General features: G+C 44.2%; 1 protein-coding gene across 2 annotated transcripts in view; it reads left to right on the plus strand.

Annotated features, from left to right (window-relative positions):
• Positions 1 to 679: 679 nt before the first annotated feature.
• DDX43 (DEAD-box helicase 43) overlaps positions 680 to 24,234 on the plus strand; it is a 78,689-nt gene continuing 55,134 nt past the window's right edge. The window contains exons 1-9 of one of the 2 annotated variants that reach the window (XM_075923770.1): positions 680 to 1,657; positions 2,806 to 2,876; positions 7,889 to 8,021; positions 9,190 to 9,339; positions 9,915 to 9,996; positions 13,788 to 13,944; positions 14,034 to 14,152; positions 14,453 to 14,563; positions 16,264 to 16,405. In XM_075923770.1, coding sequence (XP_075779885.1) covers positions 1,291 to 1,657; positions 2,806 to 2,876; positions 7,889 to 8,021; positions 9,190 to 9,339; positions 9,915 to 9,996; positions 13,788 to 13,944; positions 14,034 to 14,152; positions 14,453 to 14,563; positions 16,264 to 16,405 — 1,332 coding nt within the window. In that variant the 5' untranslated portion in view covers positions 680 to 1,290. The remainder of the gene's footprint in view (positions 1,658 to 2,805; positions 2,877 to 7,888; positions 8,022 to 9,189; positions 9,340 to 9,914; positions 9,997 to 13,787; positions 13,945 to 14,033; positions 14,153 to 14,452; positions 14,564 to 16,263; positions 16,406 to 24,234) is intronic. The other variant, XM_075923771.1, reaches the window with a different exon arrangement.

The following is a 24,234-nucleotide window of genomic DNA, read 5'->3' on the forward strand; positions in this document are numbered from 1 at the left end:
TAAATTGCTCCCTAATGTCCCCACTTCTCTGCTATGCCAAACAGAAGCTCAAATCTGACCTAAAGTTAGCAGTTATGATAGTAGAGGTATTTTAGCATACAAATGGAGCTGGTTGTTTTTGTGAGGATTCCTTCCAACTGGGAACTGGGCTAATGCCACCCAATTAATTTCAAACAACAGACCCACCACTATAACAACAGGACCTGGCAGCATGGATAGACTCATAAACAGTATTAAGTGAAAATACAGTGCATATTGCTTAGTGACCACATAGCATGTTCTGTATCACAAACAGTGGCACTATGTCTACACTGGCGCATTCTCATGCATCTACACTAGCATGTGCTTTTGTGCAAGAGATGTGCTTTTGCGCAAGAGCATCCATACCAGTGTAGACGCTCTCGTGCAAGAAAGCTCTGACGGCCATTTTAACCACAGGGCTTTCTTGCGCAAGAAATTCATGTTGCCTGTCTACACTGGCCTCTTCCGGAAGAGCTCTTGCGCAAGAGGGCTTATTCCTGAGCAGGAGCATCATAGTTCTTGCGCAAGAAGCCCTGATGACGTACAGTAGAACGTCAGTTTACTTGCGCAAGAACACATGGCCCGTGTAGACAGGCAGCAAGTATTTGCACAAGATCGCGCCAGTGTAGACACAGCCTGGCTGTTGCCCAATTGGGAATCTTATTAACTGTCATGGGTTTTCAGGGTTTTTTGTGACTGCACCAAAGAGATCAATTTCACCACCATGCCCTGCATCCATATGCTCTCCTTGCACCATGTAGTCATGCGATTTGTTGCTTGGGGCCTACACCGCAGGTATGTGACAAAGAGAGTGGGTGGTGCAGACCCAACTCCCCAAATACGAGTGTGTGCAGTGGGCAGCAGGTGCTGGGCTGCCAGTCGCACCTGCCCCATGGACCTACTGGGGATACTCAGTAGCCCGCGATAATGGCTGCGGGTAGCGCCATCCTACTGATAGAAGCGCTTCGCTGGGCGACTCTGGGCTGCTCTCTCACTGGAAAGCCAAACCCGCAGGAGCAAGGCGCTGAGGCGCGGCTCTCCCTCCTCCACACCCACCCGAACGTCCGTCTCTTCCAGAGGCCAATGGGCAATCCACTCAGCGGGCAGCAAGTTGACTAGCCAATCATTGAGGCGAAATGCTGTGGCCAATCAGAGCGCTTCCCGGCCTGGGCCTGCCCTGCCCGCGCGTGTTGGCGGTTGGAAAGCACGCGCTAGGTAGCGCGAGCCCGACTGGGGGACCCTGGTCGCTCACTGGGCCCCGCCGTTGCCATGTCTGACTGGGAAACGGACAGCGACGAGGAGTCCCGCGCCGGGAGCCGGCCGTCAGGCCCTCCGCTGCCGGAGTGGCAGCCGACAATGGCCCCCTCCTGGGGCCGGAGAAGCCCGGCGCCCGCGGTGGGCGGCATAGGGCGAAGCGGAGGCGGCGGGCCGTGGGCCGAGGGCCAGAAGGGGCCGGTTCGGAGGGGCGGCGGCTGCAGGAGGCTGGAGGATTCGCGGCAAGTCCAGCTCCACACACCGCGGGATCCCTGGCTGTCGGGTCCCCTGGAATATCGGCCCCGCGGCCCCCCTAGGGACCGGGGCTCGGGGGTGCCGCTCTGCTTCCACTTGGACAACGCCGTGATCGGGGCCCTCATAGGTAACTGCCGGGCCCTGCCCTAGTGCCTGCCTGTGGCGCTGGTAGCCCGCGCTCTTCCCGCCTTCCGGGCAGGGCGGCTGTGAGGCGTGCCCGGGGGCTGGCCGATGTCTGTATGGGGGGTCAGAGGCAAGGTGGGGGAGTGTGTCGCTCTCATGTTCCCCTCCCCTGATCTCTGCCTTCCATGTAGCATAGAGGCTTTCACACTGGGATGTGCCTCCCACAGGGGCATTGGGTAACATTTTAGAGGGAACCGAGTAGACAATGATGCTGACAGTCAATTTGGGCCAGCTTCATGCAGTAGGGTTTGCAAGAGAGTGTCACTTCCTGACTCAGCTCCCTGAGACCTGCTGTGCTGGCTGGCCCAGTGTACCTGCATACACACACTCACACCAGCATGGTAAATGCAAGGCAGAAATCTGCAGGGGACATATGACTATGCATACCCACCTGTGCGTAGCCTCTGGTTTGGGGGGGGGAGCAACACTCCCCAGGCCCTCCTAATCTCTACCCCTGCCAGAGGATGTCAAGGCACATGATGGGTTGTTGAGGTGGAGCATGTTGATGTGGGCCAGCTGTGGTACCTGCCTGGCCCCTGCTGATGGGGTTATGTACTCTCTGTAGTACCCATCTCCTCAACAAATGCATGCTAACCTAAGGAGACCAGTCTGTGTGCTTGACTGGCTGCTTGCCTAATTTCCCATTTGGTCACCCTGAGGAGGTGATGACTTGGCTGGCTTGCTTGCTTGCTTGCTTGCTTGCTTGCTTGGTGGGCAAGATGGGAGAGATTCATCACAAAATGCTTGCTCAGCCTTTATTGACCAGCCCCAGTGGATGTGTGAACTTTACTTTAAGCTAGAAGAGGGGGAGATAGACAAAGCCCTTGCTGGCCAGAGAAGGAATCTGAAGCATGTCTCTGGGACCATATTTCTCTGTGGGTCCTGCCCCCCACCCCCATTAATTTTTTTCTGTCTGGTTTTTTGTTTTGCATTTTCAAGCTATGATTACTTGTTAAATGATCTGCCCTTTTTGAAGAAAGCAAAGACTCTATTTGGTGACAGTAAATAGTAGCAAAGTAATGTTTGATAGTGGTATATTTCCAACTCTTGGCACAAGTTGGTCTGTGTTCAGTATTTATATAATGTCTACAGTGCATTTCGTAACAGGTCGGGCTGGAACTAAAATAAGAGAACTTGAGGATTCTTCAGGTTCTAAAATACAGGTAAAGTGCACTACATTTTGTCAGAGCTTATTGCTCAGAACTCTCTCCAGGACTTGCCACTTCTACTTCTATACATTCTGTACATTCCAGTGATTGCTGCTCTGTGATATGAGAGATTGTCATATCACAGAGCCAGCCACCCTCCCTGTGTTCTGTGGCTGGGAATGTGCACCTTCCTTCCTCCCCAAGCTCTGAGGCCGCCAGGGAGGCTGGGGCCGCGCACTCTCACTGGGGCCATGTGCAGTCTGGGGATGTTGGGGCCACCCACCTCATGATCTGAGGTGGGGACGTGCACCCTCCTTCCTCCCCATGTTCTGGGGCTGGGGACAGGTGCCCTCCTTCCTCCCTGTGCCCCAGGACCATGAAGTCTGGGGGCATGTGTGTTCCTTCCTCCCCATACTCTGGGACTATGGTGTGGAGCAGGGAGGCAGCTTGGCTCCTGTGGGGGTGGAGGTGGGGGCTTGCCTTCACCAGCTGCCCATACTCACTTGGCACTTATATTTTCAATGGAAAAGTTCTTGGTACCTATATTTTAGGGTTTGAACACGTATACTGCAGCCCCCCTTGAGATGCCTCAATGCCTGTCTCCTACCTAACTCCCAGATAGGCATTCAGGTAGCCTAAAGTGCATGCAAGGCCATATCTGGTAGGTATGAGCAGAGGCTGCCTCAATCTACTGGACCAGTTTCCACTCAAAATCTGTTGGTGAGCTGCCCTCCTTATAACTTTTGCCCACCTCTGCATTAGGCTATAATTTTTGCTAGGGGGCCATTCCAAGATTTTGGAAACTGCTCAAGGGCTGCACATTTCCATGATGTTAAGGTGGAAGAGGGTGGGGTGAAGGAGGCAGATGTGACTCGGGGGCACTGGACTAGAGTGCAGGAGGGGATGCAGGGATTTAGGTTGTGACCTGGGGCAATGAATTGGAGTGCAGGGGGTTGGATTGTGACCTAGGGCAGTGGATTGGGGTGCAGGGATTTAGGTTGTGACCTAGCATAGGAAGGGGTGTTGTCGTGGGGCAGGCAATTGGGGTGCAGGATTTTGGAGGGGGTATGGGTTCAGGAGTAGGGCAGAAGTTGTGGGTTATTTGCGGTATGGGGAGGGAGGGGCTGAGGTGCCAGAGGCAGGCTCTGACTGGGAGACTTACCTGCACAACTCCTAGCAAGCAGCCCAGCATGTTTCTCAGGCATCTTCTCTGCCTGTCCTTCCCCCACACAGGTTGCAGGGGCCATGAGGGTCTGTGAGCAAGAGCCAGAGGGGAGGGGGAAGAGGTGCTTCGCCCGCTGCCTGTTATTCAGACAGGCAGCTTCCATTGGCCAGAAACCAGCCAATGGGATTGTGCTGGGGGCAGGGCCAGACTCATATCTGTGAAAGAAAAATGGCCTGGCAGACGACTTTCTCAGTAGCGTTGGACAGGGGGGCAAGCAGGGAGCTTCCTTGCTGCATCCGTGGGCCAGATCTGGTGGCTTGGTGGTCTGGATTCAGCCCATAGTTTGTATTTTGCCCAACCCTGGCTTAATGGTTAGAGCACTTGCCTGGAATGTGGAAGGCAACCTGTCAGAGGAGTGTTCTAACCACTGAGCTGTGGGATCTTCTGATGTGGGCTTCCTGGAGTTGTTTGACTATGGATAAATAACAAAAGTGGAGCAAGGGGCCTGGAGTCAGGATCCTCTACCTCCCAGGTGTATACTTTAACCATCGGACTACAGAGTCATTCCCTCTTTCTTGCCCAGTAATTGTCCTGCTGTAGATAAAAAGTTAAACAGACCTTGGGTCAGAGATTTACAGTGACTCTGTAGACACATGGTTAGGGAACCAACTTGGGAGAAGGGAGACACTCAGAGGTGAAGGTAAGATAGTGCATCTTGGTGCACCATTTTGACAAGAGTTGCCTGGGGTGTTCTGTTGTAGGCACACACAGAGTGGCTTGCCATACACTCTTTCAGAGGGGCTCCTGGTGCTGGCAGCCCCAAACGTGTAGCCCATGTGAGGCAGGCAGATGTGAAAGGAGCCAGCCAAGGGTGTGCTGTAAGGGAGATGTGCTCAATCCCAGTCAGCGTCAGGTGCATCCTGGTGTGCCCGCGCCTTCCCTGCTGCTCGCCGGATGCCAAGCAGTATACATGCAGTCTAGTGTGCACTGCTGCTGGTGGCCCCTGGGCCAGCCCACAGCTCCCTTGTGGCAGCACAGCAAACAGGAAGGGACCCGTCCACTAGCCAGGTAAGGTGACTCAACAGCAACCAGGACTTCCCTAGTGTGTGCCCCCAACCCCCCATGTATTCTCCCTGCCCCCTGCCTTTACTTCTCACACATCTAACTGCCAAGATTCCTGCCCTGAGCCTCTCCATACCCTTGTCCTGCCCCCACACACACTCTCATCAACCTATCCTGAGTCTCCCCCCCCACACACACACACACTCCCATCGCCCAGCCTGACTCCCGCACCCCCCCAAACATAGCAACCCTCTTCCTTGAACCCCTCCTTACACCCCCAACCCTCAGGTTAGGTCCATAAAAGGCTATTAGCCAGGGGATAGAAATGGTATCCCTGGCCTATGTTTGTCAGAAGCTGGAGATCGATGGCACAAGACAAATTGCTTGATCGCTGTCTTCGGTCCACCCCCGCTGGGGCACCTGGGGCTGGCCACTGTCAGCAGACAAGCTACTGGGTTAGATGGACCTTTGGTCTGACATAGTATTGCCATTCTTATATTAATCCTCCACCCATCCACACACACCTCTGCCCTGAACACTCCCCAACACCCCTCCCCCCCACACACACATTCAAGACCACACGTAAATTTCTTACAGGTATCATCATATTGCAACCTCCTGTCCTGAGTCACTCTTCAAAGGGGGGGGGGGGGGGCGGTGATAGGACAGTACTTGTAAGGAATTTGTTATTCACTCCTGGAGACCCTTAGTCCAGTCACTTGTCCTTGTGTGTGAAGCGAGGCAGGCACCTAGGCTTGGTCTACATACTTCAGCATAATTAGGTTAGTCAGGAGTGTAAAAAATCCACATCCTGAAGGATGTAGATATACCTACTTAATCTCCCTACTCCCTCCCCCCCAGCAGTGTACACAGTAGGGATGTTAGTGTATAGTAGAATAAACAACTGATACGCCTAGGCTTATCGGTTAATCCTGTCAACTACATGCACTCTCTCCCCCTCCCCTTTGCTCCCTCTGTATCAGGCTTTCAATGGGCTCCCCACAAGCACCAGGTCGGCCTGCTCCCCCCCCCCACTCACCCCTGTGCTACTGCCTCTAATAAAGAGACAGCAGTGTGGAGGGTGAGGGGGGAAGGTGGAAGCAAATATGCCTGTGGAGCTCCAACCTTCCCCAGAACATATCTCCCAGGGACCCAACTGTCCCTGCTTGCTGCCTCCTGTAGATTCCCCGCTTAAAATCCAGTTCCCTGCAGCACCAGCTGCATGGTGCTGCCTTCCCTCCCCATGCTGCTGCTGCTATCAGCAGCAGCAGCATGAGGGAAGGAGGGCAGGAGAGGCTGCTGCAAAGCAGCATCCCACAGAGCAGTCTCTATCCCTGTTGAACCTGGGCCCTCCACGTTCAGAGGCTGCTTCACAGTAGCAGCTCCTGTCTGCGGGGGTCTGAGCTTCCTGCAGACAGAGGCTGCTCACCATCCTGTGCTGCTCCACATTCACAGACAAAGGCTGCTGCCTCTGTATACTGGTTTTTAAACTAGCTCCCCTCATGGACCAGCTCCCGCCTGCCACCCTACACTGCTACCTCTGATAGAGAGGCAGCAGTACGAGGTGACAGGACTTCCTGGGAGTGGGGCTGGAGCACACTGGCTGCAGGCCCTGTCTCTGGGGACTATTGAATAGCTGTGTAACTGATGATATTTTATGCAGTTACACGACTATTCAATTATACAATTGCTAATATCCCTGTTAGAGCTATGTTGACAGGAGAATTTGAGTGGAGGCACATACATAATTAGGCCACTGTAAGCTGCCGTCCATTTACCTAACAGTGTATCGCTTCAGGAAGGTTCTACTGACCTATTTCCCAGTGTAGACATATCCTTAAGCATTTAACTACCATTCATTGTGTAGAGAAGGTGATGCACTTAACTCTTGGATTTGTGGATTACACTTTTGTTCTAGTGACTTTTCTAGATTCCCAAATATTAGCCATTATTGTGCCTAAGTCCTTCTGGGTAGCCCACTGTATGTCTTATGTTAGGCAAGGAAATTATGAGACTGCAGAAACTGTAAAAAAATTGAGTGGGATAACAAATTCACCTGGTGTTGCTCGAATCACTAAGGAGAGATTCAGTGCAGCAGGCTATGAGCGTGGAGGGTGCAGGAGTCAAAGCAAAGCCCTACAGCTGGTCTGGGGAGTGGGAGGTGAGGCTCTGGGGACTGGCCCTGGCCTGCAGCACTCCTTCCCCCAGCCTGCAACTGGCCTGCATAGTAGGGGCGTGAGGGTCCGTGAGCTGGCTCTGCCTTCCAGCAGTTCCCCTGCAGGCTCTACATGAGGGGGAGGGCAAGGCTCTGGGGGCTGCCCTGCAGGCCTACAGCCTGTCTGAGGCCAGGCCTAGAGGAAAGGGGGGGCAGGTCTCTTGGGCAGGGGGGCTCCCACCTGGCACTATTTGGGGCAGCAGGGCCACTTACCTGCTCCATTGGCCAGTGACATACTGAGCCCTGTCCGCAGCTATCCCCAGTGATCACCATGAGTATTATCTCCCTCCTCTTTGCTCACACCTTTTCAGTGTTTTGGAAAACAGTTCCATTCTCTGCACTTCCTGTTTTCCTGGCACAACCAAGCTCTGACCTTGCTTTAAGTTAGGGTAAGAGGAAACTGTATGCCAAATATTGTGGCCCTAACTCTTACTATTTAGGAGAAGTTCTTGAACAAGTGGGACTCGGACAGATTGACTCTAAAATGTATGTGGATAAAATATATGTATATGTGGATAAAATATATGTATATATAGGTGTGAAGCTTATGCTATATAAATATTTAATTAGGTCTTCTAAATTTAGATTGTAAGGGGAGCCTCTGAAGCTGAAGTAAAGATTTTTGGCAATAATGATACACAGAACAAAGCCAAAATGTTGATAGATGATCTTGTTAAGAGATGTGGCCAAAATTACCCTGAAGACAGAACTGAGAGAGGTAAGTAATTTACAATAGCGGAATTGTTGCATCTTTGACCCGTGATCTCTTACAACATGTGACTTGTATTTAACTTTTTATACAAAGGCATATTGCAGAGGTTATGTGGTGTGACCACATATAAAGAACTTTATAAAAAACAGTTAAAATTAATTCAGGATAACACCACCCAGGAATCCTCAAAAACAAGGAGATAAGAGGAAGCAATAATAAAACACTTGCATTTACCACTTGTACTGACAGAATCATTGTCCTTCTATAAATACATCGTGTCTGCCTCCAAATGCATCAAAACTATATACATTATATTGCTCACTTTATTGAACTATGACTCTGACCTCAGCATACCCTTACATTATACGTTAGGCAAATTATAATATGTACAGTTATTGGTAAGTTATAGGGATATGTAAGCAATGACTACGTTTTCCATTCTAATATTTTGTTTGTTGCTTGTTGTTATCTGTTTATATTGAAAGCCCTTACGGACAAAGACTATTTATGTCTTCAGATCCAGGTTGAGGCTCTAGAAGGAAAGAAAGGAATTAGTCAGAACTGACAGTTAGGTTCCACATTTCAAATAGAGGAGAAATAGAGTGAGGAGCTGTGTGACAGGGGAACTGTGAAATGCCACTATAGTTAAATCTGCTTTCTGAGAGATCCTAATTTAATTTAATTTAAATATATTATTTATGCATTTAGTATGTGTGACTTAATTATCATCTTGTCCATAGAAATACCTCTTTTTCCTTACAGTTGTTGAAAATAGAAATTTCTGCTTGATCCCTAGGGTTCTGAGAATTTATCTCCCTCCCCTCCCCGTTTTCCCCTAGTTTATACCCAGTCCCCATAGAACCCATATTATAGAAATCCATTCTTCTAGCTGAGAGGGGTGCTTGATGTTCTCTTTAGAACCTGTCAGTACTACTCCTAAGTATCCAGAAATAGCTGAAATTGTCCATTAGGGTGCTAAATTCTATCCTTTTCCTTGCAATGCATCTACACGTTTTTTGCAGATTTTTCTGGTATATAATAAGATTGGATCTGGAGATCAAATCAAGCTTCTAACAATATGCTCCAAGAAAGAATGCTCCATTTAAACATAAAGTCTCCTTATAATTCAAATGGAGAAGGTTTTGTTAAAAATAAAGCTGCTGTTTCCCAACAGGTTTCCTTCAACACCAGGACTTTGGCAAGTGTTATTCCACTGAAAGCTGCCGTGATCTTGTCAAGTCTGGAATTGGCTCACATAAATCAGTGATTAATTGGGCATCTCTTCGAGAAAATAAAGCTAAATATGAAGCTATGAAGTGGGCAGGTTAGTATACAGGCTCTAAGGAGTGTGGTGTGCCAGTATAGAAAATATAAAATCTTGATAGCCAATTATAGATTTTTTTTTTTAACTGTAGTATAGAACATTGATCGTGTATTTATGTTGAAATCAATGTATATTTTTCAGTGTTAACATTAATAATTCCTGATAGACTCTTACACTTTCTTTAGTTTCAATTAAATATAACTATTTAGGCATTGTAATTTTCTAAAATATAGCTTTTGTTAGAGGAATAATTCCTATAAGCTTAGGCTAAAAATTTTGTCAGGTATTTAGAAAATACTTAAAACCCGCAATTTTACATCTGCCTGAGCTTTGAAGTGTTTGCATGTTTCCAATAAGAAATTTTTACACTACTACTAAAAAGTTTTAGTAGAGAATGATTTGATGATTCACACTGTGTGGGTGTTGGGCTCTTGCATCTTAAATCTTAATCATAATTTTGGTACTTCTACTACTAACTGCTTCCTTTTAAACTATGTGTTGTAATTCTGAATGAACATGTCTCCCCAATTTGGAAACCAGATTTTTTCAATGGCTTGCTTTTTTCCCCGTATAAGATTTGTCTCCAGTTGAGAAAAACTTCTACAAAGAATCTCCGGAGGTTTCTTCCATACCAAAAGAAGAAGTGGAGAAATGGCGGTAAGTTTTTTGTATGGGAAGTAACTGCTTGTTTTGGAATTGGAATTGTAAATTTCTTTTGTTACATAGGAGTTGTATAAATGTTACAATTTTCTTTTTATTAACAGTTAGATATATTTTTTTATTTGGGATGGAACCATTGTGGATTAATTTTTAAGTCAAAGTGATCTAAGTCACCAATTTTAATAATTTAAATCAGAGAGCAGGAGTCCTTGATTTAAAAATCAGTTTTCATCGTTTTTTCATTGTGCCACTTACTTTCATAAAGAAAGCTCAGTTCTCATTGGTAAACACTAAAATATATTTTTGCTAAATTTAGATCTCCTTTTTGCTAACCAGAAGGAAACACTATATCCTTCTGCACTTAAATAATTATATAGCTTGTCTTCCATTTATTCAGATTCTTAATTTTCACACTTTTTATTATGTTGGACAATGGTTTTTTTTTTTAATTTACTGGATTAATTTTTTACTTGTGTCAAGCTTTATTTGGCTGGAAACTAATATTCAGCTAGACTGCACAAAACTAATTTTTTATTTTTTATTAAATAAAACTACCTTAAATATTCTAATATATAAGAAACCAGTTTAAGACATGTTCTTTATTTAGTACTTACTTATTAAATAAGTGTCATCTGTAGTTAGTGTATTGAACTGATTGTCTCTAATCATCAGGGCCTTCAAAATTTTTAGAATTAGCAGATTCATTCTCTCACACTTAGCTTTTATTCATAGAATGAAGATGAGAACAAATTTTCCTGTTTTTCAAGAACCCAGTTGGGTGCTTATCTTTGATCTAAATGGGCCTGAAAATAAGAAAACATTCTCTCAGCACATGCATAAGAGCTTACTGCTGCCAAAAGCTGGTCTGGCACTTCAGAGCCTTCAACCAGTAAAGGGGTTAATTTTCTTTAAAACTTGGCAGCAAATGAATTGCTTAATATATTTTATTTAATTTAAACAATTTTAATGCATTATAGTAAGTTTAGGCCTTACCATAGGCTGTCCATTATAATTATAATGTTATTGGTTTATTTTATTTTTTTAAAACCCCTTTACTTCCAGTTTTTTAAAAATCCAGTTTTTTAATTAAATCGAGTGTTTTTATCCACCATGAGTTGAGCACTAGACAAGCAGGCATTGCTTTTTTTTCAAGCTGGTAGCAAACGGGGCTAAAATATCTGTAACAGGCAAATGTCCACAGTCTTTTTTTTCTTAAATGTCAGAATTTCTGCTTTTGTAATACAGAAAGGTGGCATTGACAGTGAAGGTGGTGCATAAAATCCTTCAGTGCATCTACCTACTGGAATTGGGCAAACTGTGAGATAGTGGGTTGGCGTTCATTAACTCCTTCAGGCTGTAATCTTCTGAACAGTATGTCAATCTTAAATGCCTTTTGAACTCCCCTTTTCTTCACTGAAACCTCAAACATCTTCTAAGTGCAGTAAAACTCCGATGGTCCGGCACTTCTGATGGTCCGGCACCATCAGGAACCCGGAAGTGCTCTGGGCAGCCGGACCATTGGAGCTGCTTTGCCCCCAGCTTCCCCGATTCAGCCGCTGCTAAAACTGACCAGCGGCTGAATCAGGGAAGCCGGGGGCAGAGCAGCTGGAGTGCCTCCGGGTAGGTCCCGTAGTGCTGCCCCTCGGGGCTGCGGGACCAACCCGGCAGCACCCCAGCTGTCCCCGATTCAGCCGCTGCTGATACTGATCAGCGGCTGACTCCAGGAAGCCCGAGGCAGAGCTGCTCTGCCCTGGGCTTCCTGGAATCAGCCCCTGATCAGTTTCAGCAGCAGCTGACTTGAGTACACCTGGGGCAGAGCAGCCAAGGAGCGGCGCTGCGGGACCAACCCGGCAGCACCCCAGCTGCTCCGCCCCAGGCGTCCCCAAGAGCAGCTGGTGAAACTGACCAGCAGCGGCTGAATCAGAGACGCCTAGGGCAGAGCCAGACTATTGGAAGGGGGGAGTTATGAGGGGTCTAGGGTGGCATCCACCCCACCCCAGACCCCTCATAGCCCCCCCTTCCGATAGTCCGGCATATCTGATAATCCGGCACCTTTAGGATCCAGGGGGTGCCAGATTATCAGAAGTTTACTGTGGTTAGAACTTTGATTCTCACTGCCATTAGAGATGTAAATAATGTGTAAAAAGAATAACCGTGTAACTGACTAAAATTCTATCACAGTTAAACATTTAACTGGGGATCCCCGCTGCTTTGTTCCCTCGTGTTTACTCTAGTATTCTCTCTCTGCTATTAGTAATGAATTTCGCAGCCCTAACTTGTTGGAATGGAAAAAGGATAGTAGCCATGTGTGCCACTCCAGCACCTTTATCAGTACCACTAACCTCTGTGTCTGTGTTAGGAAATGTAACTTGTAATCTGAACTGGGATTCTAATTGTCTTTTGGAAGTATATGTGTATGCTTCTACTTGTCACTTTTCTATGATATATAGAATTTCTTTTCAAAAAAGGGAGTGTGTGGGACAACAGTCATTGGCAAGTAAAAATATTATATAGTATTTCCTCTTCTCTTTTCCCATCTTTTATATGCTTATCAATAATTACTGTTTCTGTAATTTTGTTTACTCCTTTTAAAATATCTATAAATGAAGGAAAGGGGGAAATTGGAAGTGCTTTTCTTTCCCTGCTCCCTGGCTGAAGCAGAGATGTTGGTTGTTCACAATCATGCTGAGAGGGCATAACAAGTGGGGTTCCTCAGGGGTCTGTTTTGGGACCCGTTCTGTTCAATATCTTCATCAACGATTTAGATATTAACATCGAGAGTATGCTGATTAAGTTTGTAGATGATACCAAGCTGGGAGAGGTTGCAAGTGCTTTGGAGGATAAGGTCATAATTAATCTGGACAAACTGGAGAAATGGTCTCAGGTAAATAGGATGAAATTCAATAAAGCCAAATGCAAGGTACTCCTCTTAGGAAAGAACAATCAGTTCCCACCTACAGAATGGGAAGTGAATGTCTAGGAAGGAGTACTGCAGAGAGGGGCCAGAGAAGAACAAGAAGAATGATTAAAGGTCTAGAGAACATGAGCTATGAGGGAAGACTGAAAGAATTGGACTTGTTTAGTTTGGAAAGGAGAAGACTGAGAAGGGGATATGATAGTGGTTTTCAAGTATCTAAAAGTGTTTCACAAGGAGGAGTGAGAAAACTTGTTCATCTTGGCCTCTGATGATAGAACAAGAAGAAATGGGCTTAAACTGCATCAAGGGAGGTTTAGGATGGACACTAGGAAAATCTTCCTAACTGTCTGGATGGTTAAACATTGGAATAAACTGCCTGGGGGGTTGTGGAATCTCCATCTCTGAAGATATTTAAGAGCAGATTAGACAGACCTCTATCTGGGATGGTGTAGATAGATGGAGCTTGGTCCTGCCATGGTGGCAGGGGACTGGACTCAATGATCTCTTAAGGTTCCTTTCAGTTCTAGTGTTCTATGATTCTATCATTGGATTGCAATAGGACATGAATATTCTCTGAAAAATGTATATTTCATTCAAGAAAGTCAAGGTCACTAGGGTCTAATTAGCCCATCTAATTGTGCAGGGGAATTTCTAAAAGTGAAAGTGAGAACTGAATGATGTGAAAGGGTGTCTTCCAAGAAACATCCTTTGTGAACATAAGAGTGGCCATGGTGTACTTTTTTCCAAGAAACCTATACTTGTTTCTTATAGACCACAAAGTTTCTCAATTTCTAGAATATTTTCCTGTTTGGGGTTTTAAAATTCTTTGATTTTTAAAGCTACTACATTAATATTTTTAAATTCTGTACAGAAAAGAAAATAATAATATAATTTGTGATGACTTGAAAGAAGGTGAGAAGCGCCATATTCCCAATCCTGTTTGTAAATTTGAAGATGCATTTAAATATTATCCTGATGTTATGGCAAATATCAGAAAAGTGGGCTTTGAGAAGCCTACGCCAATTCAGGTATGATGTAGCATTCACTCTGATAAATTTCATATTTTAAGGAGAAATTTGCCATTCCTGTGTTAAGCACTTATATTATTTTATTTTAGTCACAGGCTTGGCCAATCATACTTCAAGGAATTGATCTCATTGGTATTGCACAGACTGGCACTGGGAAGACATTAGCTTATTTAATGCCTGGATTCATTCATTTGGATTCACAACCAATGTAAGGTCTTGATAGAGTGAAACTTTTTGAGTCTTGTATTGCCTATGTTTTGTTTTTTTTAACTCTAAATTGGCATTAAAACACAACTTATAAACGAGTCCAATCAGTGGTTCTAAAATGGTTTAAGAAACTGGTGTTCTGTTTTAAGTAGCAGAATGTGGCAATCTATTGAGAGAGTCTAGAAAAATATTTACATTAGTTAATATTTTAATGTGTGTTTACTCAGTATCAGTTTTTTCTGTGGCTTCATATAACTACTGCATAAAGCATTTTTTAAAATTGTTTAATTCTTTCTTAAAGCCCAAAAGATCAGCGGGGTGGGCCAGGTATGTTGGTCCTTGCTCCCACTCGAGAACTAGCTCTTCAAGTGGAGGCAGAGTGCTCAAAGTATACATACAAAAGCATTAAAAGGTAATCTTTATTCTCACTAGTTTCTTAATATTAAAATATAAATGTTGGCAGAAGTCTTGCATTACAGCAAACCTTGTCACTAAAAAGCAAAAGCCTTACAACATGCAAAAATAAATAAATTATTCTATTGCCTTTAGGATATCTGATATTCTATTCTGGCATTAGGTAGCAGAAAACATGCTGTTTACTTTGTCTGGGCCACAGATGTCTGCCATATTTATTATGAAGTTGCTAAATGGACCCTTTTCCTCTGGGCTCCCTTTCAGTACTTGGTCAGTAGTTGAGCTTCCCCTTGGCCAAACCTCTTCCTCCTGTGTATTCTGAGAGTGGAAATATTTTATTGGTGATGTCAAGTCTAAAAAGGTCCATAATTTGTACCTTTTTATTTACAGCTTTCCTTCTGGTTCAAGTCGTCTTTGAAGCTGTATTTCTTCATCTTTATTAATTTTCCTCCTTTTTCCAGTCTGTGGTTTAAGATTGCTATTGGTTATTCTTTCTTGACCATTTTTGTTCCCCGGAGTAGTTCTGAATTGATAGTTAGGCTGCACTACCTGTCCCTCTAGAGGTGAACCAAATTTACAATAATTTATTCTTCATAAAATTATCTTATAAAATAGGATGTTTTGAATACCCAACATTCCATCAGTTCTTTATTGCAATTTACTTGAGAAGATCTTCTTACATGTTGAAAGATGTGAGATTAGGTGCTATAGTACCTGGAAAATTCTAATTTCCATGTTTGCTGCTAGATTAATTTTTTAAATGTTACCTATTTCCGTCTCTGTTAATTCGGTGTGCTTTATTAGATGGTCATATAATTTGTGCTCATGTCCAAATTCTTTCACAACTACTCTGTGATCTTTTGTCATTAAGTTGGCCTCCTGCTATCTTTTATCTCCTGCTAAAAGTTTTATGTACTTTTAGCAAATCATTGCGTGTTTCTCTCTGCTACATACGGGATGAAAATTTTTAAAACTGCCAAAGGTAGTACAGGCAGTCCCCGGGTTACGTACAAGATAGGGACTGTAGGTTTGTTCTTAAGTTGAAGTTGTATGTAAGTCGGAACTGGTACATACTGTAGGGGAAACTCTAGCCAAACATTTCTCCAGAGCTCAGTTTTATTCTCCCACACCTCACTTCCCTCAGTCCTTTATTCTCAAGCTGAGGTGTCTGCTGAGAAAAGCTGCTCCGCGTCTCCCTGGTCTGCTGGGGAGAGGGGGGGGGGGCGCTAGCTTTGCATCTCCCTGGTCTGCTGGGGGGGAAGCAGCTAGTGCGGGGTTGCCTCACCCCGTTTGTAAGTAGGGATCCGATGTAAGTCGGATCCATGTAACCCGGGGACTGCCTGTATATAGAAACTGAAGCAACACATTCAATGACAAACTGTTAGGAAAATGATTTAATGTAGTTATTTTGTTAAAATGTATGTCTTGCTTAATGTATTTAAACTTAAAAACACATTATTTATGGCATAACGTAAAATAACAAATATTTATATAAAGTAGAAAATATAAATAAATAAATCCTCGTTGCTTTTTGACCTATTCTGTGACTATAATCTTGCCTCTTGATAGCTTAATACAAACGTGTCCTTTAAATATTACGGAACAAAGTACTGTCACTTTTTTTCAATTTTGAAAGATTGATTTTAATTGAATTGTATGACTCAGCTTCTGGAAAACTTTTTTTTTTTTTTTTTTTAGTATTTGCATATATGGCGGTGGGGACCGAAAAGGACAGATAAACGTGGTTACCAAAGGTGTGGATATTGTTATTGCTACTCCTGGTAGACTGAATGACCTTCAAATGAACAACTTCATAAATCTGAAGAGCATAACATATTTGGCAAGTAGTCAACAGGGAAAAGTAATGCACTTACTGGAATGAAGGTGGATTAATTTGAACCAAATCTTTAATTTTTTTAAAGTATGAAATAATTTTAATTGAGACTTTAAGCCTAAAATTTGAAAATCTTATTACTAAACTGAATATCTCTGCTGAAAACACTGAATGCCACCCAGGGAAAACTAGACAATTGATACACACAGTGAGTGGTTTTTTAATGGGGGTGAGGGGAAACATATGGCCCTCCCTTCTAAGGTCACTTGAAAATATTTTTTTTTAGATTGCTTTGTCATGGTAATGGTATAACGTACTGAAAGCCTTAAGTCTTCCTGACCATTTTTGTTAGATTACTTAACTGTAGAATGTCCTCCTTATCCTCTTCAATCATCATCTTTAATACTATAGGTCAGTGGTTCTCAACCTGATCACGATTGTGGGTCACAAATGTAGCTCTCTGTATTTTGTGGGCCCCACACACCACTTGTATGAACCTGAGAATATCACAGGGACTGCAGCTGTTTGGTGATAGGATCACAGGTTGAGAACCACTGATATAGGTACTCTGTTTTCTCATATTTACAAATTATTTGTCAATGGCCTTTTAACCCTAAGGACATGGGTTAATCACTCAGGATAACAGTTTAAACTGGCCCTTTCTCAGATGCATCCTATGACCTACTTCAATGAAAGGTGAAAGTAAAGGGGGTGCATCTTGATGTGCAGCTCCAGTAAGACCTGGCTGAGCAGCAGCAAAAGCCAACAGGGAGCTATTTAAAGAGCTGGCAGGAACCTGAGTTGCAATAGGACAGTAACTGTAAGAAAATTAAGTTCTTTGAGGAGTGTCCCTGTGGGCGCTCCACTGTAGGCATCTTGGCACTCCTATGCTTTTAAGAATTTTTTAGCAGCAGTACTCCTCCCCGGGTGTCAGCGCTCCAAGCTTGGTTGGAACCCAGCAGTGCTCCATGTTTAGTTCTTAGTGTTAGTTGTTAATTTGTAGATAGTGATTAGATAGTATTATATTGTTAGTGTTGTTACAGTTCTCTTCTCTCCCCCCCCCCCTTAATTGTTAGTGTTTCTCCAAAAAAAATTCTTTGTTAGTAATTTACTTAGGAATTAGGGATGTAAAAGAGTTGTCAAATAGTTGACTACCTGATAAGCTGAGGCTGTTTGAGGGAGCAAGTGGGAGGTGGGGGAGGAGCAGGAGCCAGTGCTTGGGGCACATGGCTCAAAAGCTGGTTTCCCTCCACCACTGTCTTTGCAGGGATGGGAAGGCAGACGCACAGTAGGCTGCAGCTCTGCCTTTTAAATGTAGCAAGAGCCACCTGTCTCTTACTACAGTTAAAAGATAGAGGCACAGCGCAGGACCTGCCACAAGTACTCGATTAGCCATTTACTTGATACTTAACATCCTTATTAGGAATAGATTAGTGATGCCAAGCTCCCCAAGATTTGAGAGGTGCCTGACATGCAGAATGTCCGTTTCCATCTCTGATGGGCTTGCCAAATGCATTCATTGCCTGACCAGAATCATTCTCTGAAGAGCTGCCACCACTATAAAAAGCTTTTTTCTAGATCTTTGAAAGCAAGAGAACTGCAGCTAAAACTCCTCATAATGAAGATGACAGAGAGACGACCCTTGGAATTGGTATATCAAGCGTCTCCATCTCGTACCTCACCGGCAGCAGCTTCTGACCAACAGGGCCATCAGCTGAAGGATCCTCCAGCCAAGAAAATGACTAAGAAGAAGTACTAAGTTATCGATTCACTACGGCGATTGCCTGATAGTGCCTTCTATGGAACAAAGGACCATGGACTACACCACAGACAATCTGACTAGTCAATACTGTGGGCCTACAAATAAACATGCAAAAGTCTCACCTTGCTCCATCTTAGGAGCATCTCATAAGTGAAAGATTGGATTGCATACGAGCACAGGCGCAGCTACCAACACAAAGATTCCACTCAATTGCCTTTCCTAGTGTGGCCAATATGGACAGCTCTACAATATTGGCCAGACGGTGCCTACAACTACTCGGACATATGTCTGCGACGATATACGTAGTCCCTCATGCCAGACTACATGTGGTGCCTGCAGGCATGGATGGCTTCACACCTGCTTTTGGCCTCACAAGCACCCTTTGCACAAACTTCTGAGTCCCACAACCAAAGTCAAGGAGACTCTCAGATGGTTAGAGATGTTATAGCTCTCTTCCCCCTCTTCTTCCCCCCCCCCCCCACTTAATTGTTAGTGTTTCTCCAAAAAAAATTCTTTGTTAGTAATTTACTTAGGAATTAGGGATGTAAAAGAGTTGTAAAATAGTTGACTACCCGATAAGCTGAGACTATTAGCAAGTGGGGGGGCAGTGGGAGGAGAGGAGCCGGTGCTGCAGAGTCCCTCTTCAACAAACGTCATTGTCCATACACGTAACTACAAATGCTTCCCTAGAGGCCTGGGGTACACATACCAATGGTTGCAGCACCCTGGGGAGATGGACACCTCCAGAATCAGGCCTGTACATCAGCGTTCTAGAACTCTGTGCAGTACGAGCATGCAAGTACTTTCTTCCCCTAATTCAGGACAAATCAGTGAGAATACTCACAAACAATACCACTTGCATGTTTTATATAAACCAGCAAGGTGGGGCCAGGTCATACCATCTTTGCAAAAAGGCCACAGCCCTCTGGCACTGTAACATTCATCATCAAGTCACCATATCAGCTGTATATCTCCCAGGCAAACAAAATATCACCACAAATCAGTTAAGCTTAATATTTCCTTAGAAATATAAGTAGGAGGTACATCACCAAGCCTTACGTGCCATCTTCCAAAAGTAGGGCTTTGCGGACATAGACTTATTCACTGCGTTTTGCAATGCAAGTGCCCCAAATATTGCTCCAGAACAAGACTGGGCAAAAGTTCCGTGAGAGATGCCAGGATGATCAGTTGGTCTCACAACCTACTATATACCTTCCAGTGTTCCCTCCAAGCTCCACAACAGAACAGCTACACAGGTGAGTGATAAACCCCGCCCAGTCAGAGTTCTGTGCATAGCTTAAAGGGAATACTGTTGCCTTCCCCTCCTCAACAAAGTCATACAAAAAAAAACCCACGACAGGGATGGGTCATTCTGATAGCACCTACATGGTCCAGGCAGAGCTGGTTCTCTTACCTGTGTCAAATGTCAGCTACTCCTCCAATTCCTCTTGTACAGTGGCTGGACATACTGTCTCAGGATCAGGGACACGTTCTTCATCCCAACATCCACAATCTCCATCTCAAATCCTGGCTCTCCAAGGATGATCACCTGTTCGGAAGAAATTTGTACTTTAATTATGAACGGTCATAAAGAAAGTACAGGGAAGACCTATTTGAAGAAATGTTACTATTTCTCTGATTGGGCTGCCCACAGAGCACTTCAGCCTTATACAAAGCAGCTGCTGACACTGCTGGAGTATATTCTTTACTTAGAGAAACAGAACCTTTCAAATTCATCAATAAAGGTCCATTTAGTGGCTGTTTCTAGTGAGCATGATAATGTAGACAATCACTATTTTTTCGCACCTAAAAAATTCTTAAAGGGTTTCAACAACTTCTTTCCCCAATAAGGGTGATAGTGCCATCTTGGGATCTCAACCTTGTCCTTAACACCTTTACCTGCTCTCCTTTTGAGCCGATGGCAATGTGCACATTGTCTCACTTTTCCATGAAGGTTGCTTTTCTACTTGCCATCACAACAGCCAGAAGGGTCACTGAGTTGGCAGTGCTCATGGTGGATCCACCGCTTATGATTTTTCACAAAGAAAAAGTGGTGCTAAAACCATATCTGAAACTTCTTTGAAAGCAAAGGCACAAAATGAGCTCAAACTAGCTACGGGAATAAAGGGAAACAAGAAGACTTTTTATAAATACATTAGAAGCAAGAGGAAGACTGTTACTGTTTCTCCCTCCTCACTGACCAGTGGGTATACCCACTGGTCAGTGAGGAGGGAGAAACAGTAACAGGAAACTTGGAAATGGCAGAGATGCTTAATGACTTCTTTGTTTCGGCCTTCACTGAGAAGTCTGAAGGAATGACTAACATAGTGAATGCTAGTGGGAAGGGGGTAGGTTTAGAAGATAAAATAAAAAAAAGAACAAGTTAAAAATCACCTAGAAACATTAGATGCCTGCAAGTCATCAGAGCCCAATGAAATACATCCTGGAATACTCAAGGAGCTGATAGCTAGAGGCTCAGATACCTCCTCTATCATCTTTGGAAAGTCATGGGAGACAGGGGAGATTCCAGAAGACTGGAAAAGGGCAAATATAGTGCCCATTTATAAAAAGGGAAATAAGAACAACCCAGGAAACTACAGACCAGTTGGTTTAACTTCTGTGCCAGGGAAGATAATGGAGCAAGTAATTAAGGAAATCATCTGTAAACACTTGAAAGGTGGTAAGGTGATAGGAAACAGCCAGCATGGATTTGTAAAGAACAAATCATGTCAAACTAATCTGATAGCTTTCTTTGATAGGATAACGAGTCTTCTGGATAAGGGAGAAGTGGTGGATGTGGTATACCTAGACTTTAGTAAGGCATTTGATACGGTCTTGCATGATATTCTTATCAATAAACTAGGCAAATACAACTTAGATGGGGCTACTAGAAGGTGGGGGCATAACTGGCTGGATAGCCGTACTCAGAGAGTAGTTATTAATGGTTCACAATCCTACTAGAAAGGTATAACTTAGTGGGGTTCCGCAGGGGTCTGTTTTGGAACTGGCTCTCTTCAATATATTCATCAACGATTTAGATATTGGCATTGAAAGAACGCTTATTAAGTTTGCAGATGATACCAACTTGGGAGGGGTTGCGACTGCTCTGGAGGATAGGGTCATAATTCAGAATGATCTGGACAAATTGGAGAAATGGTCTCAGGTACACAGGATGAAGTTTAATAAAGACAAATGTGAAGTGCTCCACTTAGGAAGGAACAATCAGTTTCACACACATAGAATGGGAAGCGACTGTCTAGGAAGGAGTACGGCAGAAAGGGATCTAGGGGTTATAGTGGACCACAAGCTGAATATGAGTCCAGCAGTGTGATGCTGTTGCAAAAAAAAGCAAACATGATTCTGGGATGCATTAACAGGTGTGTTGTGAGCAAGACACGAGAAGTCATTCTTCCGTACTACTCTGTGCTGATTAGGCCTCAGTTGGAGTATTGTGTCCTGTTCTGGGTGCCGCATTTCAAGCAAGATGTGGAAAAATTGGAGAGGGTCCAGAGAAGAGCAATGAGAATGATTAACGGTCTAGAGAACATGACCTGTGAAGGAAGGCTGAAAGATTTGGGTTTGTTTAGTTTAGAAAAGAGAAGACTGAGGAGGGACATGGTAGCAGTTTTCAGGTATCTAAAAGGGTGTCATAAGAAGGAGGGAGGAAACTTGTTCATCTTGGCCTCTAGGGATAGAAGAAGCAGCAATGAGCTTAAACTGCAGCAAGGGAGGTTTAGGTTGGTCATTAGGAAAAAGTTCCTAACTGTCAGGGTGGTCAAACACTGGAATAAATTGCCCAGGGAGGTTGTGGAATCTCCGTCTGTGGAGATATTTAAGAGTAGGTTAGATAAATGTCTATCAGGGATGGTCATGGCAGGACCAAATACTGTCTAGAGGGCAGGGGACTGGACTCGATGACCTCTTGAGGTCCCTTCGAGTCTTAGTATTCTATGATTCTATGATACTTTCACAGTTCCACCTAAACAAACCTATATACTTACCTGTTTTCCACCAAAAGCCTCATTCTGATGCTAATGCGGCTCGACTCCACTCCTTGGATGTTCAACAGGTAATTGCTTTTTACCTAGATAGAGCAAAGCAGTTCAGAGGCTCTTCCAGGTTGTTCATTTCCATAGCAGATTGCTCCAAAGGGCAGGTGATTTTGAAACAGAGGCTTTCGAAATGGCTAACATTGTATTAAAACTTGGTATGACATCAGTAAGTTGTCACTACCAGTTGCGGGAACACTCCACCAGGGCAATGGCCACTTCCACAGCCTTTCTCCATAATGTGCCCCTTACGTCATTTGTAGACCTGCAACATGGGCCTCTACACATCCCTTTATGAAATATTGCGGAATTGATACTTACACTGCACAATATGTTAGGTTTGGGGCAGCGGTCCTCTCTGCCGTCCACCAGTCTGGTCCAAAGCCCCTCTCTCCAGATGCTCAGGGTACTGCTCTGTAGTGGAGCGTCATCTATAGTGGAGCGTCCATAGGAACACTCTTCGAAGAAGAAAAGAGGCTACTCGCCTTGTCCAGTTGAGGTGTTCTTCGAGATAAGTGTCCCTGTAAACCCTCCACGACCCTCCCTCCTCCCCTCTGCTTCTGGATTGTAACATTTCTCCACGGTACATAAGGAACTGAGGGAAGGTTGACAGCACGTCAGCATGTTCACTGCGTCACAGGCACGCCAGCATCTGTGGGGGAATAATGCTGCTAAAACATTATGATAATAACCTCAGGAGTGCCAAGAAACCTATAATGGAGCGCCCACAGGGACACCCATCTCAAAGAACATCAGATTAATAATATCTGCATACGGCGAATAATACTACTTTTCCTTTTACTCCTGCGTTAATGAGTAAACTGGGACTGTTAAAAAGATCCAGTCATGAGCAGCTAATAGTATCATAGCATGCCTCCCCTGGTGCCAGCACGCCAGGTTTAGAAATAATAGCTGACCTGCAGACCCCAAATATGTAGAAATGGTAATAGCAGAGAGACAAGCATCATCAGGAGTTTTATCAGCTGAGAGAGAAAATAGTAGTGGAAGTAAAGTACAACCTTATTTTGGTTGTAAACTAGGAACAAAGGCTCCTGCTTAGAGAAAGGGAAGTTATTCTGGACAAGTGGTCCCTCCCTTTTCTGTGGTAATGAAAATAATTGTTAGTTTTCAGTGCTCGAACAGCCAAATATTGACTTTAGCCTCAGACACTTTTGCTCCCTTTAGAAAATAAAGGTAGTGGTGCTGGCTAGAAATAGAACAAAAAGCTATCCATGCTGAAAATAACTTGATGGCTATGTTTCATGTTAACCAAAGGCTTTGACTGTAATCTTTCTGAATCACATACAAAGCGACAGAATGGTTCTCCTTGAACTTCAGTTGTCAATCCAGACATTTTTCCAGTAGACAGGAGACCTGCACAGAAGACTGAATTTTGAAAGTAATCAATTTTAGGTACCTGTAAACTGACTTTCTAGAAATAATGCACACCCCATACTGCAGTCCATAAGTATCCAAAATTGGACCCACAACTGAGAGTGTTTTTAAAATTTGCACCTTCATATGTTTTTCTCCCTGTCCTCTAGCTATAGGAATAGCTCATTTTGTAGCCAAGGAAATATCTTCCATTCTGTTAGGAAGGACAGTCACAGAGGAGGAGCTCACTGCTCTCTGTAACACACAATAGAGATTGTAGCCTTTATGCTCCATCAAATATATCTATAGTTAGTGAAGAATAATCTTAAGTACTACAGTTCAGTTAGCACACCCCACAAACTTTAGGTAAGCAAGGACAGTTAGCAAAACTACACTATCCTGGGAAAACCTTCTTGGTTATAACCATCTTGCACTAGATGTAGGAGGGCCATTCATGCGGGTCACTCACTAACATAGGTTGCCCATCACTCCTATAACCTGAAAATTAAAAGGAGGAAAGTCCATTGGACATGGTTCTAATTGGCTTAATGTTTTTAAATTTGTATTGAATTCTGCAATTCTCTCTGGTGTGCCTATGTTTTAGAAATGGACTGGATCATGAGTGGATCTCAGATTACAAAACCATTCCA

Source organism: Pelodiscus sinensis, chromosome 3 (genome assembly GCF_049634645.1).
Source record: "Pelodiscus sinensis isolate JC-2024 chromosome 3, ASM4963464v1, whole genome shotgun sequence".
Taxonomy (NCBI): domain Eukaryota; kingdom Metazoa; phylum Chordata; order Testudines; family Trionychidae; genus Pelodiscus; species Pelodiscus sinensis.